The 23,609-nt window shown below is 47.1% G+C and overlaps 1 protein-coding gene across 1 annotated transcript in view; it reads left to right on the top strand.

The window, feature by feature from the left end:
* SPATA1 (spermatogenesis associated 1) overlaps positions 1 to 23,609 on the top strand; it is a 394,319-nt gene that overhangs the window by 190,353 nt on the left and 180,357 nt on the right. The window contains exon 5 of the mRNA XM_085602111.1: positions 19,020 to 19,626. Coding sequence (XP_085458237.1) covers positions 19,020 to 19,626 — 607 coding nt within the window. The remainder of the gene's footprint in view (positions 1 to 19,019; positions 19,627 to 23,609) is intronic.

Raw genomic sequence — 23,609 nt, 5'->3', positions numbered from 1 at the left:
CAGAGCTGTGGGAGTTGTCAACCATGAAAACCAGCTGCAGGTCATCCGCGTAGTTGAAGACAGTGACCTTTCTGTCTTTGAGGGACTGAATCAGCGGGAGGATGTAGAGGTTGAACAGGTGAGGGGAGAGTGAGGAGCCTTGCGGAACACCACACGTGGTTCTTTGTTTGGGGGCAGTGACGTGGCCTGAGCGAACGGCCTGGTACCGGTCCTCCAGGAACGAACTAAGCCAACTAGCCGCAACGCCCTGAATGCCTGCTTGCCTGACACGGTCTGCCAATATAGTGTGGTCGACTGTGTCAAAGGCGGCGGATAGATCAAGCAGTACTAGTGCCTGAGGGGAGCTTCTGTCAGCGTTATCGCGGAGTGTGTCCAAGACGGCTGGTATAACGGTTTCAGTGGAGTGTGCAGGGCGGAAGCCTGCCTGATGTGGGTCAAGGTATTTTGAATCTTCCAAGAAGTTGGACAGACATTTTGCTACATAGGCCTCCGGTATTTTTGCCAAGAATGGGAGCAAGGAGATGGGGCGGTAGTTAGACAAAATAGTAGGGTCCGCTCCAGGTTTTTCAGGAGAGGAACAACTATTGCTTCTTTAAACGCAGTAGGAAGGCGACCGGCAAAAAAAGAGAGTTATTCAGCAGGGTGAGGGCAGGGCCTGGCAATGTTGAAAGGGAGTCTTTTAGTATGTGAGGAGGGCAACAGTCCGTGGGGCTCCAGATTTGACTTTAGCCAAGAGGTCCTGGAAGGTCTCGGTGCTAATGGTTGGGAAGCAGTTGAGCGTGCGGTTGTTGTTCTGCGTGACAAAAGGGATTATGGTAGGGGGGTGTTTAGGAATGCTGGCTTTGATGGCAGTGATCTTATCAATAAAATAGTAATTCAGTGAGTCGCACAGAGCTTGGGTAGGGGTGGCCTTGGGTAAAATTCTGTCTGGGTTGGACAACTCGTTCAGGATTGAGAATAGCCTACATGTATTCTTTCCGTGCTATAGTGTACAGGAGTTTTTTGTCAGAGGAGTATTTTTGTCGCCACTGCCTTTCTAGATGGCGCAGAGCCAGTTTTGGGGATTTGAGGTCCTTGAGAGAATCATCTCTGGGCGTCAGCGCGGCGGGCCAGTTTAACTTTTTTTTAGGGGAGCATGCTTATCGCTAGCCACGAATAGCCCGCCGGCGAGATTCGCTTCAGCTGTATTGATGTCTGGATCAAGTGTCGGGCAGTGCTGACCAGCGTATCGAGGAATTCCTTATTGTTGGTGGAGTTCCATTTCCTAGCCAGCCCGCCAGCGACTGTGGGGGTCTTCTCAGTGGCGATGTTGCCAAGTGTGAATTTTAATAGCTGTTGACCAGATGCAGGGGAGAGTGGAGGGAGCAGAAGTTACTGGCCAGTTGGTCCAGAATGTGCCCTTTAAGATGGGTGGGTAAAGTGACCTGTTGGGTGAAGTTCATATTAGTGAGGAGATCAGTCAGTCCAGCTGACTGTGGTCCTTCGTGAGGGTCATTATACCAAAAGTTGAAGTCGCCCACAAGGAGGATTCTGGCATGGTTGATGACAAGGTTAGCGATCTGTTCGCTTAGCGAAAGGGGGAATAGGGGCATCTGGTGCGGGGACCTATAGATTAGCACACAGATGGAAGTGTCGGAGCAGAATCTAGTTTAATTACTATGTTCTCCGCCTCCGGGAGGCAAAGACAGGTCAGAGCATTGAATTTGAGTTTTGTGCTGATGATGGCTGCAACCCCGCCCCCTGATTTACCGGGCAGGCGGTTGGTGTGGATAATATAGTAATCAGAGGGTAGCTCCGCCAGCATGTCAGGGGAGGAATCAAGTGTCAGCCATGTTTCAGTCAGCAGAAGGATGTCAGGTTTGTCGCAGGCCAAGAGGAGAAAGATGTCGAGCTGATGTTTGATGAGGGAGCGAGTGTTGAGGTAGTAGATCAAAAGGGGCAAGAGCTTCAGTTTGTTGGAATCCTGAGGGAGAGAACTGGGGGTGGTTGATGTCAGGATTTCAGGGAACGAACTCCGTTCTGAAAATAATTTCTTTCCAGTCAATATGGAGAGCATTTCAGGACGTAGAGCCAGGTGGGTGGAGTGCATCCTTTTCAGGGTCTCTGAGGAGAATGTGGTTATACGGGCATAGTGCCTGGCCCCTGGGCACAGATGGGCGTGGATGGGCGCAGACGGGCTTGCCTCTGGCGCGCCTATGGCGCGCCGCCGGCACGCCCACTGCCTGCGTCCGCTGCGCCTCAGTGCTGTGTTCTGCATTTAACTCCGGTCCCCGCCCCTAGCTCCGCCCTCTCTTAGCGTGATTGGCTTAATCCAAGGGAAGTGAGCGGGAGCAGCTGGGATGCCGGTGCAGCCTCCAGGCGTGCCGTGAACAATTTTTAAAAATGCAAGTAGAGTCAATTTTAAAAATGCAAGTAAGATCAATGTATACACAGTTTGCCAATTTCTAAGGTTTCTAGGAGCAGTGAGTAAGCGTGGCCTAGCGGTAGCTTCCTACTAGGTAACGGTGGCAGCATAATGGATTTCCCACGCTGTGCTCTGCTTTTAACTCCGGTGTTGCCCCTAGCTCCGCCCTCTCTTAGCATGATTGGCTTAATCCGAGGGGAGTGAGCGTGAGCAGCTGGGATGCCGGTGCAGCCTCCAAACGTGCGGTGAACAATTTTAAAAAATGCAAGTAGAGTCAATTTTTAAAATGTAAGTAAGATCAATGTATACACAGTTTGCCAATTTCTAAGGTTTGTAGGAGCAGAGATGAAGCGTGGCCTAGCGGTAGCTTCCTACTAGGTAACGTTGGCAGCCTAATTTATTTCACGCGCTGTGCTCTGCTTTTAACTCCGGTCCCCGCCCCTAGCTCCGCCCTCTCTTAGCATGATTGGCTTAATCCGAGGGGAGTGAGCGGGAGCAGCTGGGATGCCGGTGCAGCCTCCAGACGCGCTGTGAACAATTTTTAAAAATGCAAGTAGAGTCAATTTTAAAAATGCAAGTAAGATCAATGTAAACACAGTTTGCCAATTTCTAAGGTTTCTAGAAGCAGCGAGTAAGTGTGGCCTAGCGGTAGCTTCCCACTAGGTAACAGTGGCAGCCTCAATAAGAATAACAATAATAATACTCATAATAATAATACTACTGATAATAATTATAAATTCCCTCTCAGAGATTGTAATGATAATATGTACCAGAGTTTTTCAAAAGTAACCTGTCCCTCAGCAACTGCCACCGTGTAGTATCATCCAATCGTCACCATGGCTTGTGGTGCTTATGCAGACTAATGATGCACGTGTACCAAACACAGCATTGTGATGATGTGGAAACCACTGCAGGCAGGCCTACAAAGCATAGTGTTGGACTCGGCCCTTCTGGCAGGTTCACCCCTGAACTTTTTGCTTTTTTGTGACCTGGTGTATTAGTGGATTTAGGCCTCTAGGCGCTTTCACACTGTGTCCCAGTGGAAAGTGCGTGCGCTCTGGGTTACATTGAATGAGACTGACCTGCCCTCCCATAGGAATGCATGGGGAGTGTGTGTGTCCCTGGTAGTTCCTGATGCGTGTGGAATGCAGGTGCGAGTTTGGTATGTGCGGACTCGTGTGATGAAATGCTGCACAATGATGTGTGCGGCGTCAATGTACCTAGTGTGGAAGTCCACTTCTAGAAGTTGGCATTTCTGTGTGCAGTGTGAGATGAGTGCCTTGTCTGGCGATTAGCTGGCTGAGGTCATGTGATGGGCTAGGGAATAACCAGAGTCAGGATGGGTCTGCCCCAGTGGTGAGTGGAGAGATCTGCATGTTGATGAGTGGGAGGAGTACATCTGGGACCTAAATAGGGCTGGGCTTTCCCCACACAATGCTGGCTCCACCCCCTGTGGTGCGTCTAATGTCCCTAGCCTGTCCTGTGAATAGGGAGAGGGGCTGAGCAAAACAAAGTGCTCAGGAACCAGTTGCATCTGGTTCACCCCTTCCCTGCACCTTGAGACAAAGGGAAATGGTGTATAAAAGAAGGGGCTGTGACCCCAGAAAAATGTTCTTGTTCTGACTTTAATCTACCAGGGGCGTGCTGCTGCTGGGGCCCAGGGGAAGGCTTGCCTCCCTGGGCCCTGCCCAGCCCCTGGATGCCTGATGGACTCCTGGGACCTGCTTGGATTTACCTTCTTTGCCCCAGGACCTTTGCATACTTCTAGCGCCTGGTGAGCGCTTCATTGCTTCTTCTAGCGCCCTGGGAGCGCTATAATGATTTATTTTGAGCCCAAGGAGCGCTGGAGCTCTGCAGCACTCAGCTGCCGTCTGTGATAGAGGGAATCCCCATTGTAGGGATTCCCCCGTGCTTCAGGATCCAGCGGGAGCCCACCCCGCTAATATGTGCCTGTATAATGGAGCAGGTGCCCACCCTGCTTTATATCCCAATTCGGAGGGAGCCTACCCCTCATGGCGCCTGTTTGATTTTATCCCAGGCAAGGCTTGCCCACGTCCCAGGCAAGCCTTGCCTGGGACGTGGGCGGGCCCTGTTGCCGCCGGGGAAGAGGAAGGCTGTTACCGTGACGCGGTGCTCCCTTGCGGAAGAGAGAGCCCTACGTAATTCCCGAGGAGCCCCGGGTCCCAGGAGGGGGCCCGGGTGAAGAATGGTGCCACCAGATAATCGGCGAGGCTCTCATGAGCGAGAGAGCCGCGCCTACCGCCCGCGGAATCCGGAGAAGCCCCGGTCCCAGGAGAGGGACCGGGCGAAGTGAGGAGAGATGAAGCGGCACCAGGAGACCCCCGAGAGGAGCCTACGCAGCCCGGGGAGTGGGCCTAGGCCGACCTCTGTTCTTTGTTGTGGGGCCCGCGAGGCGCCGGGGCAGTCCTGGGGGATCAAGGCGGTTCCGCGAGAGAGCGGGCCGCCCCTACCTGCAGCATCTGCATTTGGGGAGCCCCCAGAGAGGAGCTTCATTAGGGGCTCCCTGCTAGTGCCCATTTCCTGAGCGGACCCGCCGTTGCGGGCCGCTCCAACATGGGGCACAGTTGTTCCGAGCCTAGGTGGCTCCAACGCTTAGCCTCAATTATCCGTTTAGAGCCTAGGTGGCTCCAACGAGGGCACCATTGTTTTGATAGGAGACCCAGAGGGGCCCAGGCCTCGCCCCGTGTGGGGGCCACATTGAGCCGAGCAGCACAGTGGTGCCCGTGTTTTTGCTGATCTCAGCTGCCCTGCGAGAGCGCAGGCAGCTGCAACGTTTATGCGCAAGTAGTTGATGTAGGAGTCTCTGAGAGGTACAGGAGTGGCACAGTGGTGCCCGGTCTCATTGGATTCCCAGCTTCCCAGCAAGTAGTGGGCAGCTGCACCGTTTAGGTCTTTCTTTTACTTTGGGGGACATGCCTGAGTTAGGAGTGAGAGGCACTCCTTCGCCCCCTGACCTTCACAGCTGTGCAGCACTTAGTGCCAGCTGCAACGTTTAGGTCCCCTCTTTGGGATGGCCAGTTGGCCAGGGGGGTTGTTGAGATTGTTAGGTTTATAGGGCGCAAGACCCTAATGTGATTGAGCTGTTATTGTGATGCATATATTAATGCTGAGGGTGTTAGGAAATGTAATTCATGTAGTATGTTTTACGCACCCTGTGTTATTCCTCTAAATGTGATCTTGTATGATTATGAGGTTGTTTTACCTGTTTATGTTTCTGCTAGGGAGATTATACTTCCCTGTGCGATGTACACCCCTAGTGTAGTTATACTTAGGTGGTTAAGTCTAATGCGTTAGACTAATGAGAAATTGCATAATGTGTTTATGCCCCTGTGATGGATGCAGGATAGGTTTTATACCTGATTCTAGTGTGCTGACGCTGAGGTCATTATTGCGCCAGTAGTTACTGGTTGTGCTCTACAGTTACTTTGTGTTTCCGTTGGTATATGTTCTACATTTACTATTGGTGATTTGTGCTGATTCTGACAGTGGTCCATGTGGCCCTGTCCCGTGTAAACAATCCCTTGTAAAATTCTGCCCAGTGCCAGTTGGCACAGTGTAAATTTTGTGATTATCATCTAATGTGTTTATTATAATACAAAGGCTATTTTTTATATATAACCTTGTGTGGAGTTTCCTTTGTGGTGGGCCTAGGGTGTTGTTGCTGTGTGCGCGCGCAAACGCTTTACACATTGGGATAAGCCTGACTGCTCGTGCCAAGCTACCAAGGGGGTGAGCAGGGGTTATCTTTGGCGTGTAACTTCCTTGCCTTGACTAGAGTGGTGGTTTCTGCCTGGCTTTGGCGCAAGCCTTAGCCAACCAGAAATCCCATTTCTAACACATAGCATCTAAAATATTCCCATAATAGAGAAGGAGTGAGAAACGGGGACAGGCTTGCTGCAAGGCCCATCATGTGCATGACAGGATGCAACTGACCCCCACTGGGGGGAGGAGGGGTAGAGAAAGCCAAATGCAGGGCAACAAAACTCATTTGAATTCCTGCACCGCACAAGTATTAATCTTCTGGATATCCAGAGCAGAAAATCTTCCTATCGTCAAATACCTAAGTATTTGCAAAATGGCACTGACACCCAGCCTCACAACGTAACAATTAAGACTGGCTGTGTGAGAAGGGAACGAAACACAGAATTGGAGTTGAAATACTCAGCAGAAAACTCACCACTAATATGCAGAGGAGTGGATATGTTTATGCTGAAAAGTTGGGTAAAACAATATCTTAGTTGATATTGTGCCCTGTGCCACAGTTCTGGTCACACATAGTTATTATAATAGCAACCAGGGCCAGTTCTAGGCTTTTTGCGCCTCTGGACAGCAAGGGAAAATGGACAGTCCCCACTAATTTGCATATGGCCTACCATCACAGGAAATGACACCACAGGAACTGGCATCACTTGGCACATTATCCTCTTTAGCTTCTTTGAAGTGACTTTCCTGGAAGAGGAATCAGTGAAAAGGATAAACCTGTAAACAACTAAGTCCCCTGGAAGCGCAACTATCCTAATACTCTGTTAAAACATTGCTACAATCTCACTTGACCTAAAGGATCCCCCAGGTTTCCCCCAAACGTCTTTACTTGCTTAAAGATTAGTCTATGATTAGAACTCCAAGAAATGTATGTCCCAAACACGAAATTGGAATACAAATTTTTCCATGTACTAAGTTTAAATTAGGTTATGCAGCACAGAAAAGTTTATGAACGTAAACAAAGTATAGCGGAAAATCAAGAGTGTGAGCTCATCAAATGTGATCAATATTTGCTTTTTTTTTTTTAAACAGTGCTAGTCTGAGGACCGCTGTTTGATTCGCCCAAATTGTGAAAATATAGTACGACCCTTTGAACTGACTCATGCATTCAGACATTATGGGGCATATTTACAAGCCACTATCACCACCACAACATCACTTTTCAGGACGCTGTGGTAGTGATACGGCTTCGCCTTATTTACACGGAAGCGTTCGGCCACTTAACATGACTTAACGCTGCCTTGTAAATAAGACCCCTTTCAGGCTATACTTAGCATGAAAGGGGAGGGCAATGTGTGCTGCTGTGGGCGTTCCACCACAACATCCATTGATTTTAACGCTCCCACATATTTACAAGGGTGACATAAATATGGGGCAGTGTCAAAATTGAGACAAGGGAAACCTGGTCTTACCCTGGTGCAACGGGGAGAAATGTTTATTTCACCTAGTTTTTGCTGCTTCTATGTGTGCTTCGTTGTGCAGCACACATTGACAATGCAAAACGCCAATGATTGTTTATGTGCAGGAAGGTGTACCTTCCTCCACATAAACAATCATTTAAAAAATGACGTTTTGCAACTTCTATGTGTGCTGCATTAAGCAACACACATAGAAATATTGTTTATGTGCAGGAAGGGACACCTTCCTGCACATAAACAATCACTCCCCTCAGCGCAGGCATCCTTGTACTATGCTCCAAGGGTGCCTGCGTTGGCGCTAGGCAGCTAAATTAGTGCCAGCGCAGGGGAAAATGCAAGGTTGCACTGTATTATTTTTAATACGGTGCAACCCTGCGTTTCAGAAGTGGCGGAGCGTGTTGTTAGCCTTCTTGGCTTAACAACATGCTTCGCCACATTCCTTGCACACATGCCTCCATGCTCTAAAACACACTTCCTTTGGTCTAATGCAGGGCCATTTGTGAGGCTTGTGGTGTGGCTAAGGTTTAGCATGCTAGTGGTGTACTCTAATGTAGCATATGTCTTTTCTGGAGTAAAAGCGTGTATTATTTACTTCTTCAAGATCATTGGAAGCATTGCCATGGGACTTGGTTCCCGGGCTTTGATAGGCCTGTGCCCGGAAATGTATAATTCGGCTCCCTGGTTCACGCTGCACACTTTTCTTTTGCTGTTTACATATGGCTGCCTGATGCTGAAATTTTTCGTTTTTGAGTAACAAGCAGCGCATGGAGGTGATGGACGCCATCCATGCAACTCAGACTGAAGCAGATCTACCTGCTTTGCTCTACTTGAAGAGGTGCATAAGACCCATTCCAGTGCACCATGATGGGTCCACCCCAGTGCACCACGTCGGGTCCTATGCCACAGCTTCTGCCTGACCATAACCCTCTGCCACTGCTCTTTGTGGACATTGTGCACCTAGAAGAAAGTGCTGGCGGGTGTCTAGCCTTCTGTTTGCATCACAACATGCTGGTACAGCTTTTAAAAGAAGAAAAAAAAACTTGTCTGTTTTACAAGCTATCAAAATGGTTAATCCATCTCGTTGGGGAAGGCGAAGGGAGTCAGGAAGTGCCACTTTCCTACACCGAGCAGAAGATCTGGGAGCCCGACAGTGGTGCGCGGATGGACATGGACACCACACTTTTGGAATTGGGAAAACTCTTCATCTGGCGAGCTGCAAAGTATGTATTTAGGGGCTCATTTATGAGATTGTGACACAGTGCAGCGCAGCAGGTCACTTTGCTGTGCTGCACTGCATGACAGAAGGGCAGGAATGTGTCGTATTTAAGGCAATACAGCGCATTTCTGTCCTTTCCCTTGCACTGGAGCCCTTTTGGCAGCCTAGCGCCAACGCAGGCACCTTTGATCTATGGTGCAAGAGTGCATGTGTTGCATGCAGGATTGTTTTAGTGCAGGAAAGAGCTCCTCCCTGCCCAAAAACAATCCTGGGAGGCACATTCCTCTTTCTAGAAGAAGAAACAAGAGAAAAAGAGATATTTCTCCTTGTTACGCCTCCCCTAGGAAGGTGTAAGATTTTGCAACATTCCCAGGTTTGCAAGTTCCTAAATCTTGTGTTGCGTCAAAGTCCATGGGAATGTGTGTGAACACCCACGCAACGCCCATGAAACTGCTTCCCAGAGTAACGCAAGACAGCCATTTGTGCTGCGTTGCGTTACTCCAATATTTTTAAGTCACTCAGAGCCACACAAAGTGGCTTTATGTAGTTTCAAAAATCTGACTTAGAGGTTTGCGTCACACATGTACCAAGCTTCTCATAAATATGCCCCTCACTCTTTAAAGGTAGACATGATGAGGGCTATGGGAAGGATTCACTAATTGAACTTTCCCATATAATAAACTGCCCACTAAAATCACTGGCGTAACAAAACTTGAGGTGGCCTCCCTGCGAGGCACGGGAAGATGCCCCTGGGCTCAATCAGGAGCTCTGCAGCTTGAGTGCTGTGCTGAGAGGGCCCCCTGCAGCTAAGGGGCACCCCCGCACCGCGGTGGCTGCTGGGGCCTGTGTTACGCCCCTAACTAAAATACACTGTTGCTGGGCTCTTTAGGTCATTTAGGATCTGGACAGTTAATCAATAAACAATACATAGAAAAGCCTTTGCAAATTAGAAATATAGGAATGCACACCCATAGAGTTACTTTTCAGACTAGTGTCCCGTTTATTAGCTCTCTGTGCCATTGGAGACTAGGAAGATTAACGGGTGCTAGAAATGGTGAAATATGATGAAATACCACAGCTCCACTTTAAAAGGGGTGTGGTAACCAGTGGCGGCTCTTTGAGGGAGCGCTGCGGGGCGGTGAGGCAGGGTGGGCAGGGTGGGGGGTAGTAAACTCCGGCATACGGCCGGAGTTAAGTACATAAATAAATAAATAAATAAAACGATTTACATTGCGCGCGCTGCATCGCCGATTTGGCGTTGCAGCGCACGCAATGTAAATTATTTTATTTATTTAATTACTTAACTCCGTTCAGCTGTATGTCGGAGTTTACTACCCCCACCAATGTTCCCTCTATTTTTTTTTCTCCATATGCGGCAGAGTAAGGTCTCTGTGCGCTGCTACCAAGACTATGTGCGCCAAGAACTCGACTGCACATGTAGAACAGGGCTTTAAGTGGGATGAAACAACTAGGGGGGGTCTCTCAAAGGGGCGTGCCTGATTCAATTAAGGGCATGGCTTTAAAGCAATTAAGCTAAAAATCAGTGTTTAGCATAGTGTGCCACCTGACTGATATTTTGCTTCTTCTGTCATTGCATCCAAATATATAATACAAGTAACATTACACCTACAAGAAGCCGAGACTATTGGCTTTGTCAATGGTTGTTTGGTGCATAAAATTGTATATAATATTGAAAATGTGGGGTTGATGGTTTGCCTTTTGAAAGAATTTATGTTAAATGCAGCCCATGACGGACGCTGTGAGCAGGGGAACAACTAGTCCTGAACTTTAGTGGCTAACACTCCCAGCCAGGGCTGGCGCTGCCCTGGTCGCACACTGTGCAACAGTCTTTTTTGGCACCCATTTCCTCCTCCTTCATGAATTTGCTCACTACCACTCACCAACAATGCACCTCATCTCTCTATAGCACCTTTCTGACAGACATTTCATTTTTTAATAGCGCTGCTCCTAGTTTACTCACACTCAGTTCTGTGATCTGCATGGTACACGTTCTTTGTAGCAGGCACATTAACCCACTGCGCTGTGTGGGTGGCAGACATGCCCATGTGAATGCGCGGTGAGTGATGCAACAGTGTAAGAGTAGGTAGGGTAAGAGGAGTGACTGCAGGGTGAGTGAGGAGATCATATGAATTTGGGTGCAGATGTAAGTGCAGAGTGGGACAAATGAATGCATTGGTCGTGATGGGGTGGTTTGAGTGAGATTGCAGAGTGAGCAGTGAGGGGGACAGGTGTGTGAAGTGTCACATGAGTGCAGAGTGAGTAGTGTGCTCGTGTGACTGCAGGGTGAAGTACAGGGTGAACAGCACAAGGGTATTATGAGTGCAGAGTGATCACTGTGCGTGCAGGGTGAGCGGGTGAATTGTGTGAGTGCATGTTGATCAGTGCGAGTGCACTGTGATCGCTGTGAGTGCAGGGTGAGCGGGAAAGTGAAAGGCGAGAATGAGGAGTGAGTTGTCTGAATGCAGGGTGCATTCCAGGACACAGACAGTATATGACCTGAAGGTGTGTGTATGTGATGCAAGGCTGTAGGAGAAGGTTAGTGAAAATGTGTGAGAGAACGTTTGTCAGTGTCTATACATTCAATGAAACTATAGTAATGGCACATTGTGTACTGTACAAAAGCTGAACAAAAATACCCAGGGCCCCTGGAATTCTGCAGCAGAGGAAAGCATCAAATTATGCAGCAGTGTTGGCTAAATTATGGAATAAGAATAGGCAAATTATGTGGGATAATAGAGCAAATGCTTTCATAGTGTTACTTCATTCTTTTATAAATAAATGTATACATGGTAATCCTGTCTGCGCAAATATTTCACCTCCTTAGGACCGGTATTGAAACCAAATACAGACGTAAGCAACTGAAAGATGCCCATCCAACCTTTGCGAGGAGCCTTCCATGCACGCAAACATATGTCTCAACTTTGTTTAGTAACTTTTGATCTTTTGATTTGTTTAAGCTAGAAACTATTTCTATTTGGTTTAAATCTACAGATTTTTGTTTAAAATGATCGATTATGTGGCAAATCCATAATTATGCTAATATAAAGGATAATTCCAGTGGCCCTGGTAATACCTTATACTGGTGCTGCCAAATGCCATGTGCTTAGAAACAAGCAGACCTTGTAGTCTGATGACGTAATGTATCACAACATGGTTTCCCATTAAAAGAATGGAAGAGTATGTGGAAAATATGCATGCTACCCTGAAAACTATGGTAAGAGCTATTCCGTCTGCTGCAAATGGTGGTGGGTTATGTAACGCAGGGACTACAGGATGAGGCTGAAAAACAGATAGGCTTTAGCGCTGCTGGAACCCAGTGAGACAATCGTTTTATCAGCCCCCACCTGACCACCTTCTCCATGAATTCCCTCACTACCATCCTTCAACAGTACCCTTCACATCTCCAAAGCTTATCTCTGGCATACATTTATTTTTTTATAGGTCTACTCATTCTTCGCTCACTCATTGTTCACTCACAGTCAGTTCTCTGATCATGGTACATGTCAGTCACACGTTCTTTGCAGCAGGCACATGAACCTTTGAGGGTTCCAGTAGGAGCATTAATCACTGTCATTATCTTGACATTTTCAATGTTGCCTCAAGACTGATGGCCACCCAAGGAAACTAGCAGCACCTGCTTTCAAACTCAAAGTTTTTTTTAAAAACACAGTGACCCCCACCCCACACACCTCACAAGGTCAGTGCCAGGTGCGACTGCACTAACGTACTAAAGCTGGCCCTGATTGAACACACACACAGCAACGGCATTAATCCATCCTGTGTTAACTGAAGCAAATAAAACATAAACAAGCATTTACAATGCAATGGTCTCGGCATTGGTAAAGTTAGAGCTATTGGCATTGCTCATGACATTATTTTTGTTTATGTTTTTGTTTTTAAAACATTTAAAGAAACGGCATTGTCATGAGCAATGCCAATAGCTCTAACTTTAACAATGCCGAGACCGTTGCATTGTAAATGCTTGTTTTTTTTACACTTTCATGGCGTGTGCAAATTGAGCTAAAATCGTGAGTGGGGGTAAGGAAAGGCTGAGATTTTGTGGAAGTAATACAACTTTGAGATTGTGTTGGGGTGCTGTAGCTCCTCTCCACGCGTATCAATCCAGCCTTTCTGAAACCGAAGGAACCAGACAGGACACAGGAAGGACGAAGGGAGCAGTCTGAGCCGGATACCCGTCGGGGGGGCGGCCGGCCCGGAAGGGACAGACATACAATGCCCTGGCGGAGGGCGACACTGCACTCCCGGGGGCAGGGACGGAGGGAGAGACTGAACTGAACTGAAGCTCGAGCGCAGGTAATTCACCGCGTCTTGCTTCGTGGATACAGGGTCCAATCCAGACGTGTCTACTCAACCTCTCATCCTTCTGAGGTCGACACCTTATTGGATATTCTCTTTCATTCCCTTATGATTCAAGGGTACAGTCCTCATGATAAAGTACTTATCGCGCACAGGTGATGAACGCATGCGCTCATGCATCGGAGTAGGGTTCGGAAAGCTGTAGAATTGCGTTTATATTCCGTAATATTTTTAGCATAAGGACCCCAGCACATCCTGCATAACTGGAATGACGAGTGTCCCTTCCAACGCCACTTATTTGCCCCACCATCCCCCATGTTTTGAGGGAATCTTCGCTATACGGTTATTTGCGAATTGTGTTTTTATGTAGGTTTGTGGACAACGGTACCATTTTGTGGCTGGAAGGAAGCCGATCGCAGCCTGGGTAACCGTTTTACACACTGGGCGGTGTATGAGAAAGAAACAGCCCTTCTTAAAGCGCATCGGACACCTAACAGTCAGATTCGCGCCGTCCAAGCCAAGGGAGTAACAAGAAGTGAACCCGGGCGCATTAGATTGGCCCAACTTGCCGAGTGAAGTGTGACCGATTACAGGGAGTACCGACAGGCGCCCTGGCTGTAATCACTCCTCCGAATGACTACCGATAGCCAGCCTAAGTCAGCTGCATCGGATGTCGGGAGCGGGTTTATCTGGCCGAGGATCACACATGCCCGTTTCTGTGTGACAAGGAAGCATCAGAGTGACTCAAATGGGAGGCTGGTGAGAGACCCCTGACTCATCGCCGCCTGGGGAGAAGGAATGAGGGTGCGTGGTGGGAGTGGGAGGGGGCCTTCTGGACTCCGTTTAAGGCACAGCTTCCAAATGGAGCACTGAAGCAACAGGGAGAGGGGCGTGGAACCTAGAAACCAGACCCATCCCCCACCCCCTTTAGTGTGCCACCCGCCTGGAGCAGGTATTACTGGAATTAAGCTGCGGTTAGAAAAGGCAAACGTCAGTACAACGTTTATCAGGCTTGTCAGCTCCATTTCAAGCCACCAAACACCTTCTCCACAGAAGAACGACATAAAAAATGTATGCTTACGAGAATCTATTCCGTCATTTTAGCGCTCGCCTGTGACAGTATCGACAGACAAACATGAACAGAAGTATTTGCTCTGCCCCATATAACCCAGTCCAACACAAAACCTTGTGCAGCGCCCTCTCTGAACAGAAACACAAACCACCCTGGAATATTCCAGCGTCGCAGGCCTCTTCAGTGAGGTACATCTCAAGTGCAGGACAGCTCCCCGTGCCAGACAGTGCACATTCACTGTAACAAGCCCCTGATGGGCAAGGGCCAGACTCCTGCTTCTGCGCACACTACGGGATGCCATGGTCAGCTGTACAATGTACATAGAAACATCCCAGAATACGATTAATACTGGAGTCAATTTCAAATCTCTAACGATAGCTGGGGCTCAAGATAGCTGAGAAGTGATGGGCCCCTAGTCACCCAAGCAGATCACCGGGAAGGACGAGATGGGGGCCACAGTCTAATGATTCCACAGTCTGAAAGCCCTGCCCAAACTTGGAAGAGCAGACACCACTGTGCAAGGCACTAACATTACAAGAATAATTGCATACGGTAACAAAATGAGATCCAAGTATTTCTCTTCTGCCCAAGCTCAAACAGTAAAGCAATGCTGATTTATAAACTCGTGTTTGTTAAAGCCACAGTTCGGTTCCAACTGGAGAGAGGTCAGGATATTTGTAACATATACAACTTAGAAATTGTAAGCCACTACGCAAACTTACAAAACAGCAATTCCACGGGGCCTCGGAAAAACTGCTTTTTCAGCACACTGGATGTTAGTTTTTATAGCACAAAATACCGTCGATAGCTCTTTTCTAAGACTTTGCCATTTTGGCAAACTATCTGAATCACAGTGACTCCAATTGCTCAGGATCACACTGTTCGGTTAGGTAAGCGTGCCCGAACAGTGGTTCCACAGTCTAGGCTTCCTCAAACCCACAAAAAAGGCAAGGGCGTGAGAATAGTGTATAAAACCACAACACTACATTGAAAGCACCTAAACATGATCTGTGGTAGTGGGGATTCGGGCTTCCGGGTCCGCAGGAAACGCAGGGCTAAAAGCAGTTATGACTAAACGAATCTGCAAATTACCCTGGAAATTGACCGTCGATCCTGTCAGGGTGGCCGGCGGGAGGGAGGAAGGGGTAAACTGCATTTACGGTAAGGACTACTTCAAGGCAGGAACTCGAGGTGTCTGGCTACAGCAGGAATCCTGGCCTGAGATTTCCTTTGTAGCCCTCCACGTGTGTGGGGGGTGGAGGGGAGGGGGTGATCACCATCAGCCCTGGGAAATGGACGAACACAATCCCAGCGAAGGGCGCACAGCGGTGAGGCACGATGCCTCATTTCCTGGGGCCTGGATGGCATGTGAGTAAGCCAGCCAGGCGGGTGCCTGGCGATTACTTCCGATTCAGACAAGCCAACAATTTCCCAAAATAAAATAACAAGCCGAGGGCACCGGAAGACACCACCGCCTTTCTCCGAGGCAGAGCAGAAATGCCTCGGAGAAACGCAGCTTCCTTTTCGGATTCGGGGGCGTGTTTTGCTGTTATCTCCTCCAGCCATTGGCTGGAGGAGATAATTAGACTTTCTGCAAAAAACACGCCCCCGATCCGAAAAGGACGGGGCCTGATCGGAGTGACGGGACCTCTTCTCCAATGGCTGGCCAGCATTCAAGAGGCCAGCCAATGGAGAACAGGGGAGAAGAGGGGCGGGTTCAAGCCCCTCTTCTCCAAAACATTAAATCTCTCGACTTCTGGTTCTGCCTTCGGCAGACCGGATGGTCCCGAGACCTAAAAACTAATTTGTGAGCTTTTGAATAACAGCACTATTCACCAACCTCTTCATGCAGGTCAGTGATTGGAACCAGCTCCCAGTCCGATGGGAAAACATAACAATTTAATTATTTTATTTTTAGCAGCATCGACCAGAGAGAGGCATTTGTACAACTCACTTTCAAAAATGTAAGTGAAAAGCAGCCCTGATCCTACATTGTGAACAGGCGCGCAACGCCCATAGTGCTCAAAGGGATTCAGCCCCTCCCCCCACCCCCATCCACCCCACCCGTCGTGTGTGCCTCCCCAGGCTGAGACAGCTTCCCGGGTACACAGACAGTGGTTGAGCTGCCAGCCACACCGAGTACTTCACAAGTCTTTACAAGGCCGTTCTCATGTTAATGAGGCTTTGTTGTTTTTCCACCGCTTCTTAGAGCCTCTGCATCCTCACCTCGCCCATGGCTGGAAGAATTAGGCCCCCTAAGTCCCTCCCACCCCTCCTGAGGCATTCCACACCACAGGCCGATTGCAAGAGTAACCTGAAAATGGGCCTGTGCCGCAATATCACAGCACTTCAAAGCTAAGAAAATACCACACCTTTCACTGCGCTCAAATTTAAAGGCTGTGGCTGTGGTTAATCAACTACGTGCGCGCTTTGCAATTGTCTGTGCGCGCTGGTGAAATGCTCTGTGCGCACGTGCACAAGCGCATAGGTTACCGGGAACGATGCCCCCCCCTACCCCTCCCCCGCCTCACCACCCCGCAGCACTCCCTCGAGGAGCCGCCACTGGTGGGTAACAGCCTGGGGTGTTACAGTGGAGAAGGTCAGGCCCTTGCTTTCTTTCACAGAAGTGCATGACTGCCCCCTCTAACAGTGTAGCACCAGCTGTGCTGCTCCAGAGTGAGTGCCGCAGAGTAGCAAAGCGTTAGGTTATTTCTGCACCACAAGTTTTAGATTTCCCTCCAAGGACTCCACGGTTTTTACAATATCACAATTTTTAGGTCTCACCTATGAAACAATTCTTCTCTTCCTGTAGGCAAAAGCCTGTCTGTAGGCAAAACCTTAGTATGAACACAGTGCTTTAAGTTAGATGGAAAAGGTGGAGGGACTGGGTTTCTAAAAAGGGTGTGGCCTAAGTAATCGAGAGCATGGCTTAAAACATGTAAACTACAATCATGTGCTCTACACAGCATGCTCCCTCACCGCTATTTTTGCGCTTCCTTGTAGTTTTTCTGCTATTGCATTCAGCCATGTCAGACAACAACAAACATGTGCCTAAAATAACCCAGACCTATTGGCTTTGTGATTGCTTGTTAGCCATTTGATATAAATGAATAACAACAATGATTTAGTTGTAAATAATTAGAATTGGTAATTACAAATGTTACATATGTGCATACTGGAGGGAGGCCAAGGATTGGATGACCAGGTAATCCGAACACTGTTATGGGCCGCTGACTCACATTGCTTCAGCCTCAGCTACAGAGATATCAATCATGACCCATTATGAACAACCACTCGCAACCTGAACTCACCTGGATACCTAAATGCGACCTGGCTCACATGTGTTATACAGGCATTGGCAAATCCAATAACTCAGCCTTTTAGTGTCGAACATTTTGTTTTGCTATTGCTTAGTAAATTCCAATTACAAAGTCAAATTAGTCTTTATTCGATATTTTCAATCATAAAAGACACAAGTACAATACATACAAGATCATAAAACAACAATCAATATATATATATTTTTTTTAAAGATATAGTCATAGCAGATTGAGATTCCTAAAAATATCATAACATTTTTTTTCCAATAGAACATACAGTACTATAGAATAGGATTTGATAATAGTAATAAAATGGTGAGTAAGATTAATATCCTTGATTTAGAAAATTAATTTAAAAATATAAAACACCATGAGAAAAAAACAGATTATCCAAGAAATACAGTAAATAGAGATCACACCGCACCAGATAAATAAACAGATTGATTAATGCAGGGTAACGACAGCAGTGGCATCATACCTTTCCTTCTAAGGGCCCATGTCCAGCTCAAAAATTTCGCCATAGCTATAGCTACATCTTCACGTGTGTCTGTTTTCAAAATACGCAGTGCAGCTTGACATGATCTTGTACCAAGATTTAAACAGATCGGCTTGAGCCATTTATGACGAGGACCTTGATATGCTGGGCACACAAACAATACATGTGCTATAGACTCATCCATAATTAAACACATGGAGCATTTGGTGTCTAAGACATCATAAAAGATTTTATGGGAAGGGTACCCACTCTAAATGGGTGGTATAATTTCCTGTCGTCAGGTCGCGCAATAAAATCCCAGTATGCCTCAGGCTTATATTCATACTTATGTTCTTGGAAGATGCCTGTCAGGGATGTGCTGTTCATCAATGACATGGACTTATTACAGACCATATCCCTATAGAGTGCTTCTCCCTCAATCGACTCCTCTAGACTTCTCTAGACTTCTCTAGCGGAGACACCAGTAGGCCCCAAGGGTGAGTCATATTGGCTTTGTCAGTGCTTGATTATATTATGCATTGGTGTCCTTGTTTGTCATTTTGTTGTAAACCTCATAAAATATCAAATGAAGCTTAGTGCTTAGAAGTAGTGTGAGTTATCTTTATTGATAATGGGCAAAGGAGAACACTCTTAAACCTAAGATGTTTGTTTTTTGTCAATAACTCAGAGGAGACCCTGCTTAGACCTTGATTGGGTGGACAAGCTCCTTTTTAAGGTAACCGTTAGTGACAGCACTGGGAGCACTAAATTGTGAAAAGTTCTGCTAACAGGACTGGTATCTTTGCATTTCTAATTAATACGCTCCTGGTTTAAGGACTTTGTTTTTCAGCTAGAACCTACATTTTTTTTATTTGTTTCCACAGGTATGTGCTGTATTTAAGAGGCAATTTACCTCCACGATACAGTAAGAAACACAAATATAAGAATGTTCATATTTTCCTGATTGTTAAGTTTCCTTTCTTCATTTTTCAGGCTCCACAACCAGAGTTATATCTACTCCCTGGAGTTGACCACGTTGACAGTATCCCAGCATTGTCTCCACACCCACAACTTGATAATGTTCTTACGCCAGATTCCCAGAACTATCTCCCTGTTGTTACAGACACACGGCTCTACCCTTCAGATAGTCAGCGCTCCCATGCAGGGGTTCCAGAGATACATCTCTACAATGCAGTTCCATTAGAGGCACATGTCTATGAGAATCCTGTGCGGGATAAAGTTGTTCCAGATACACATCTCTTGGGTTCAGTTGCATCGAATGCAAAGCGCCACGAGGCCCCTGTGCGGGATAAACAGAATAATCCTGGGTTTCCAGAGCTACAGCTACAAAAGGAAGGTTCCATAAACTCTTCCCAGACACTAGTTGGTTTTAATGTTGCGATGAAGGCGAAAGTTCACTCCCCAATACCAGATGAAAATCATAAGAAAACATTAATTCTCCCAGATGTGAGGGATGAAAAAGCCTGTAACTGGACTGGCAAACAAGTAGAAAGCGTTCCAGTCGGAACTAAAACCATCCATGAAGACGAAAAGCACATGAAGAAGAAAGAGAGAAAGGACTTTCTCCACGTAAGAAAAGGTACCATTTACATTACTTTTTTTCTGTGTTAAATAGTGTAATGTAGATGTTTTACAAATGCTGCTGGAATACATAAATCTGTGAGGCATTTTTATGCATCAAAAAAGAAGAGGGGGGACTAGGAGCTGATTATGGTCCATTACCTATGCTCCCTATGTAAGCATCAATTCAAACGGGGGTAACTGTTCCAGGATTGAGTGCAATAGTCACCCAAAACAGGGAAAAGGGAAGAAGAAGGAATAAACAGAGTGGGGTCCTAGGTTTAAACCCTATAGGATAGAGGCAAGCACACGTCTTGTCTCTTGATGCCCTCACACACCCCGAAGGATGTCATGCGTCATCATCGGGCAGTTGCTCCTCGTCGGGTCGGCGCTGCAATGCCGTACAGGTCCCCCGAAGGGTCGCTTTTGCGGAGATCTTTTTTTAGTATTGCCGTATGATGAGTGAGGGTGTGAGATAGAGGGTTCTAGGATGATAAATGCGCGCGTGAATGTTAAAACTAGCTAAGGGATACCGAATTGAGTTGAGTTTAATATAAGGGTTCCCTTGTCAGGTTAAAAAGACCCGTAGGTCATGTGTTACTGCTGGGGCATAATGTGCCGCAGTAGCTTTAGGTCAACATGTTTCACGCCATCCAAGTGGTCAAAACGATCCCTGGCGCTTCTTCAGGACCAGGGAAGTAAATTAAAAATTAAAGAGAGACTGTCCGTGGGTCAAGAACCCTACTCAGGGGGAGCAGACCACGCTTGTGTGCAACTACTAGGTGGCTGTAACTCTAGTGATTGGCTGCTCCTGTAGCAACCTAGTCTAGATTAATAAGTTCCTCCAAAGGCTACCACGTGTAATCGCCCGCACCGTAACGGGGGTTGCCGTCGGGTACGTCACCTGTCAGTACCGACCCTTTAGACACGTCTGCCTGCATATGCATATGCAGTCCGCTCTCCCTGAGTAGGGTTCTTGACCCACTGATGGTCTCTTTTTAACTTTTAATTTACTTCACTGGTCCTGAAGAAGCATCAGGGATCGTTTTGACCACTTGGATGGCGCAAAACATGTTGACCTAAAGTTACTGCTGCACATTATTCCCCAGCAGTAACGCATGACCTACGGGTCTTTTTAACCTGGCAAGGGAAACCTTATATTAAACTCAACTCACTTCGGTATCCCTTAGCTAGTTTTAACACTCACTCACTCACGCACTTATCATCCTAGAACCCTCTATCTCACACCCTCACTCATCATATGGCAATATCAAAAAAAGATCTCCGCAAAAGCGATCCTTCAGTGGACCCGTAGGGCATTGCTGCACCGGCCCGATGAGGCGCAACCGCCTGATGATGAAGCATGACATCCTTCTGGGTGTGTGAGGGCATCAAGAGACAAGACGTGTGCTTGCCTCTATCTTACAGGGTTTAAACCTAGGACCCCACTCTGTTTATTCCTTTTTCTTCCTTTTTCCCTGTTTTGAGTGACTATTGCACCCAATCCTGGAACAGTTACCCCCGTTTGAATTGAGGCATTTTTCTGCGCCAGTGCTGCAATGAGTGGTGGCTGGTTATGTGTCCCATAAGCGAACTTCTGCAAGGGCTTTGAAATATATGAATTATTGGAATGCAATGACATTGAAGAGAGTTTCAGAATGGAAAGTGTAATTTGATACTCTAAGCTTTCTGATGCATTTATCTCTGCCTCACCTATTGAATGTATCTCTGCAAGATTAACCTCTGCAGCTATTTGAGGAATCTCTTCAATTCCCAACTGCATGAATCTCTCCAGCTGTCTAATTGATGACATTCTGCTTCTACTGGATGACTCTATGACGTTGTCTACTGGTTTGATTCCTGCAGATGCCTATTAGATTAAACTCTGTAGCTGTCTATTGGATGAATCTCCCTATCTGTCTATTGGATGAATCTCTGCAGCTGTCTATTGGTTGAATCACTGCAGCTGTCTATTGGTTGAATCACTGCAGCTGTCTATTGGAGGAATCTATGCAGGTGCCTATTGGAGTAATCTATGCAGCTGTCTATTGAATGAATCTCTGCAGCTGTCTATTGGATGAATCTATGCAGCTGTCTATTGGATGAATATTTGCAGCTATCTATTAGATGCATCTTTGCAGCTGTCTATTGGATGCATCTTTGCAGCTGTCTATTCGATGCATCTTTGCAGCTGTCTATTCGATGCATCTTTGCAGCTGTCTATTAGATAAATCTATGCAGCTGTCTAATGGATGAATCTATTCAGCTGTTTATTGGATGAATCTATGTAGCTGTGTATTGGTTGAATCTATCCAGCTGTCTATTGGATGAATCTTTGCAGCTGTCCATTGGATGAATCTTTTCAGCTGTCTATTGGATGCATCTTTTCATCTGTCTACTGGATGAATCTTTGCAGTTGTCTTAGATGAATCTATGCAGCTGTCTATTGGATTAATCCATGCAGCTGTCCATTGGATTAATCTATGCAGTTTTCCATTGGATGAATCTCTGCAGCCATCTACTAGATGAAAGTCTGAATCTGAATATCTGCAGCCATATATTGAATGAACCTCTGCATCTGTCTGTTGGGTAAATGAATGCAGCTGTCTACTGGATTATTCACAACCTCTTCATCACTTGTTTTGCATGAATATCTGCAGCTGTATACTAGATGAATATTTGCAGCCTTTATTGAATGGGTCTCTGCAACTGTCTGTTGGATGAATTGCTGCAGCTGTCTACTGGCATATCGCTACAGCTGTTTATTGGTGGAATCTCTGTAATTGTCCTCTAGATGAATATCTGAAATCGTCTACTGGATGAATCTCTGCAGCCGTCTGATGTGTGAATTTGTGCAGCCATCTATTGGATGAATCTCTTCGGCATTCTGTTGAAGGCATCTCTGCAGCTGTCTATTGGACTCATCTAGGCCATTGTCTATTGAATTCACCTCTATTCTATGGAAAGTTCCTGTCCTTTTGCACCCCTAAAAAAAGATGTGTGCAATGTTTGTGTGAGTGTACAATCTTTTTAACTTCTTCAAGTTCAATCCTTAGATGGGCACATATAATTGATGTTTTTTTATTCATATTGTCTTTCCTCAACAGTCACTTTATGCACAGTTCTCAGCTCTAGTGTTGGTCTGTCCTAATTTTGCGTTGAAAACTGTTCAAACCAGCCAGAGTACACAGTAAGTAATGAGGATACACACCTACCCCAGAAAGTACCAGATGCCACTTCTCTTGTTACGAGTATGAACATTAGCTTCCTAGGACTGGATGTAAGTTGTTGGGTAATAAAACATTGGGTTTAGGAGATGTTAAAGGTAGGATGTGGTTGCAAGGACATGAAGGCTGTGTAGTGATTCAGAGAAAAAACTTTAATTCCAAAGCAGTGGGGTAGCATGGTCGGTCCCATAGGGGTGGTTGCCCTGGGTGCAAAATTATGAGGGACGCAAAAGTTTAAAAGAAAACAGTGAGAGAGGGGCTGGAGAGTGATCGCTCTTTCCCCCTCCCACCAGCCTCGCGCTTACTGCTGCGGTTGTAACACTGGGGATGCCGATAGGAAGCGGGAAGGGGTTGGGAAGCAGTGACAGCCATGACACATTCAGTAGGTCTGGCCGACGCCTTCATAGAGACCATGGGGAGGGGCCATGAACGAGGTGGTAGAAATAAATAAACATCTGTCTGCTTCAGCCAATGGACGTGTCTGGAACCCCCCCACACCTGAGTAGTTCACTGGCGTACTTGGGCACGTGCCCCCAGTCAGCTGCTGTGCAGCACGTGAGCTCATTGTGGCCTGTTTGTGCCGCGCATGCCCCCAACCGCTGGCGCCCATCTCTGTCCTGGAAAGTGGCTGGGGGGCAGAGACTGGTGCATTACATCCCTGACCCACTCTGGTTTCCAGCAGCTGGGACCCCAATCTGTTGTGGAGAGACGAGGAAGGAGACGCAAGGAGAGAAACCTGAGGATACACCTGTACCCTATGGAATGACCACATCCC

Source organism: Triturus cristatus, chromosome 4_2, assembly GCF_964204655.1.
Source record: "Triturus cristatus chromosome 4_2, aTriCri1.1, whole genome shotgun sequence".
Taxonomy (NCBI): domain Eukaryota; kingdom Metazoa; phylum Chordata; class Amphibia; order Caudata; family Salamandridae; genus Triturus; species Triturus cristatus.
The sequence above is the reverse complement of the archived record's forward strand: the minus strand, read 5'-3'. Positions and strand labels throughout refer to the sequence as shown.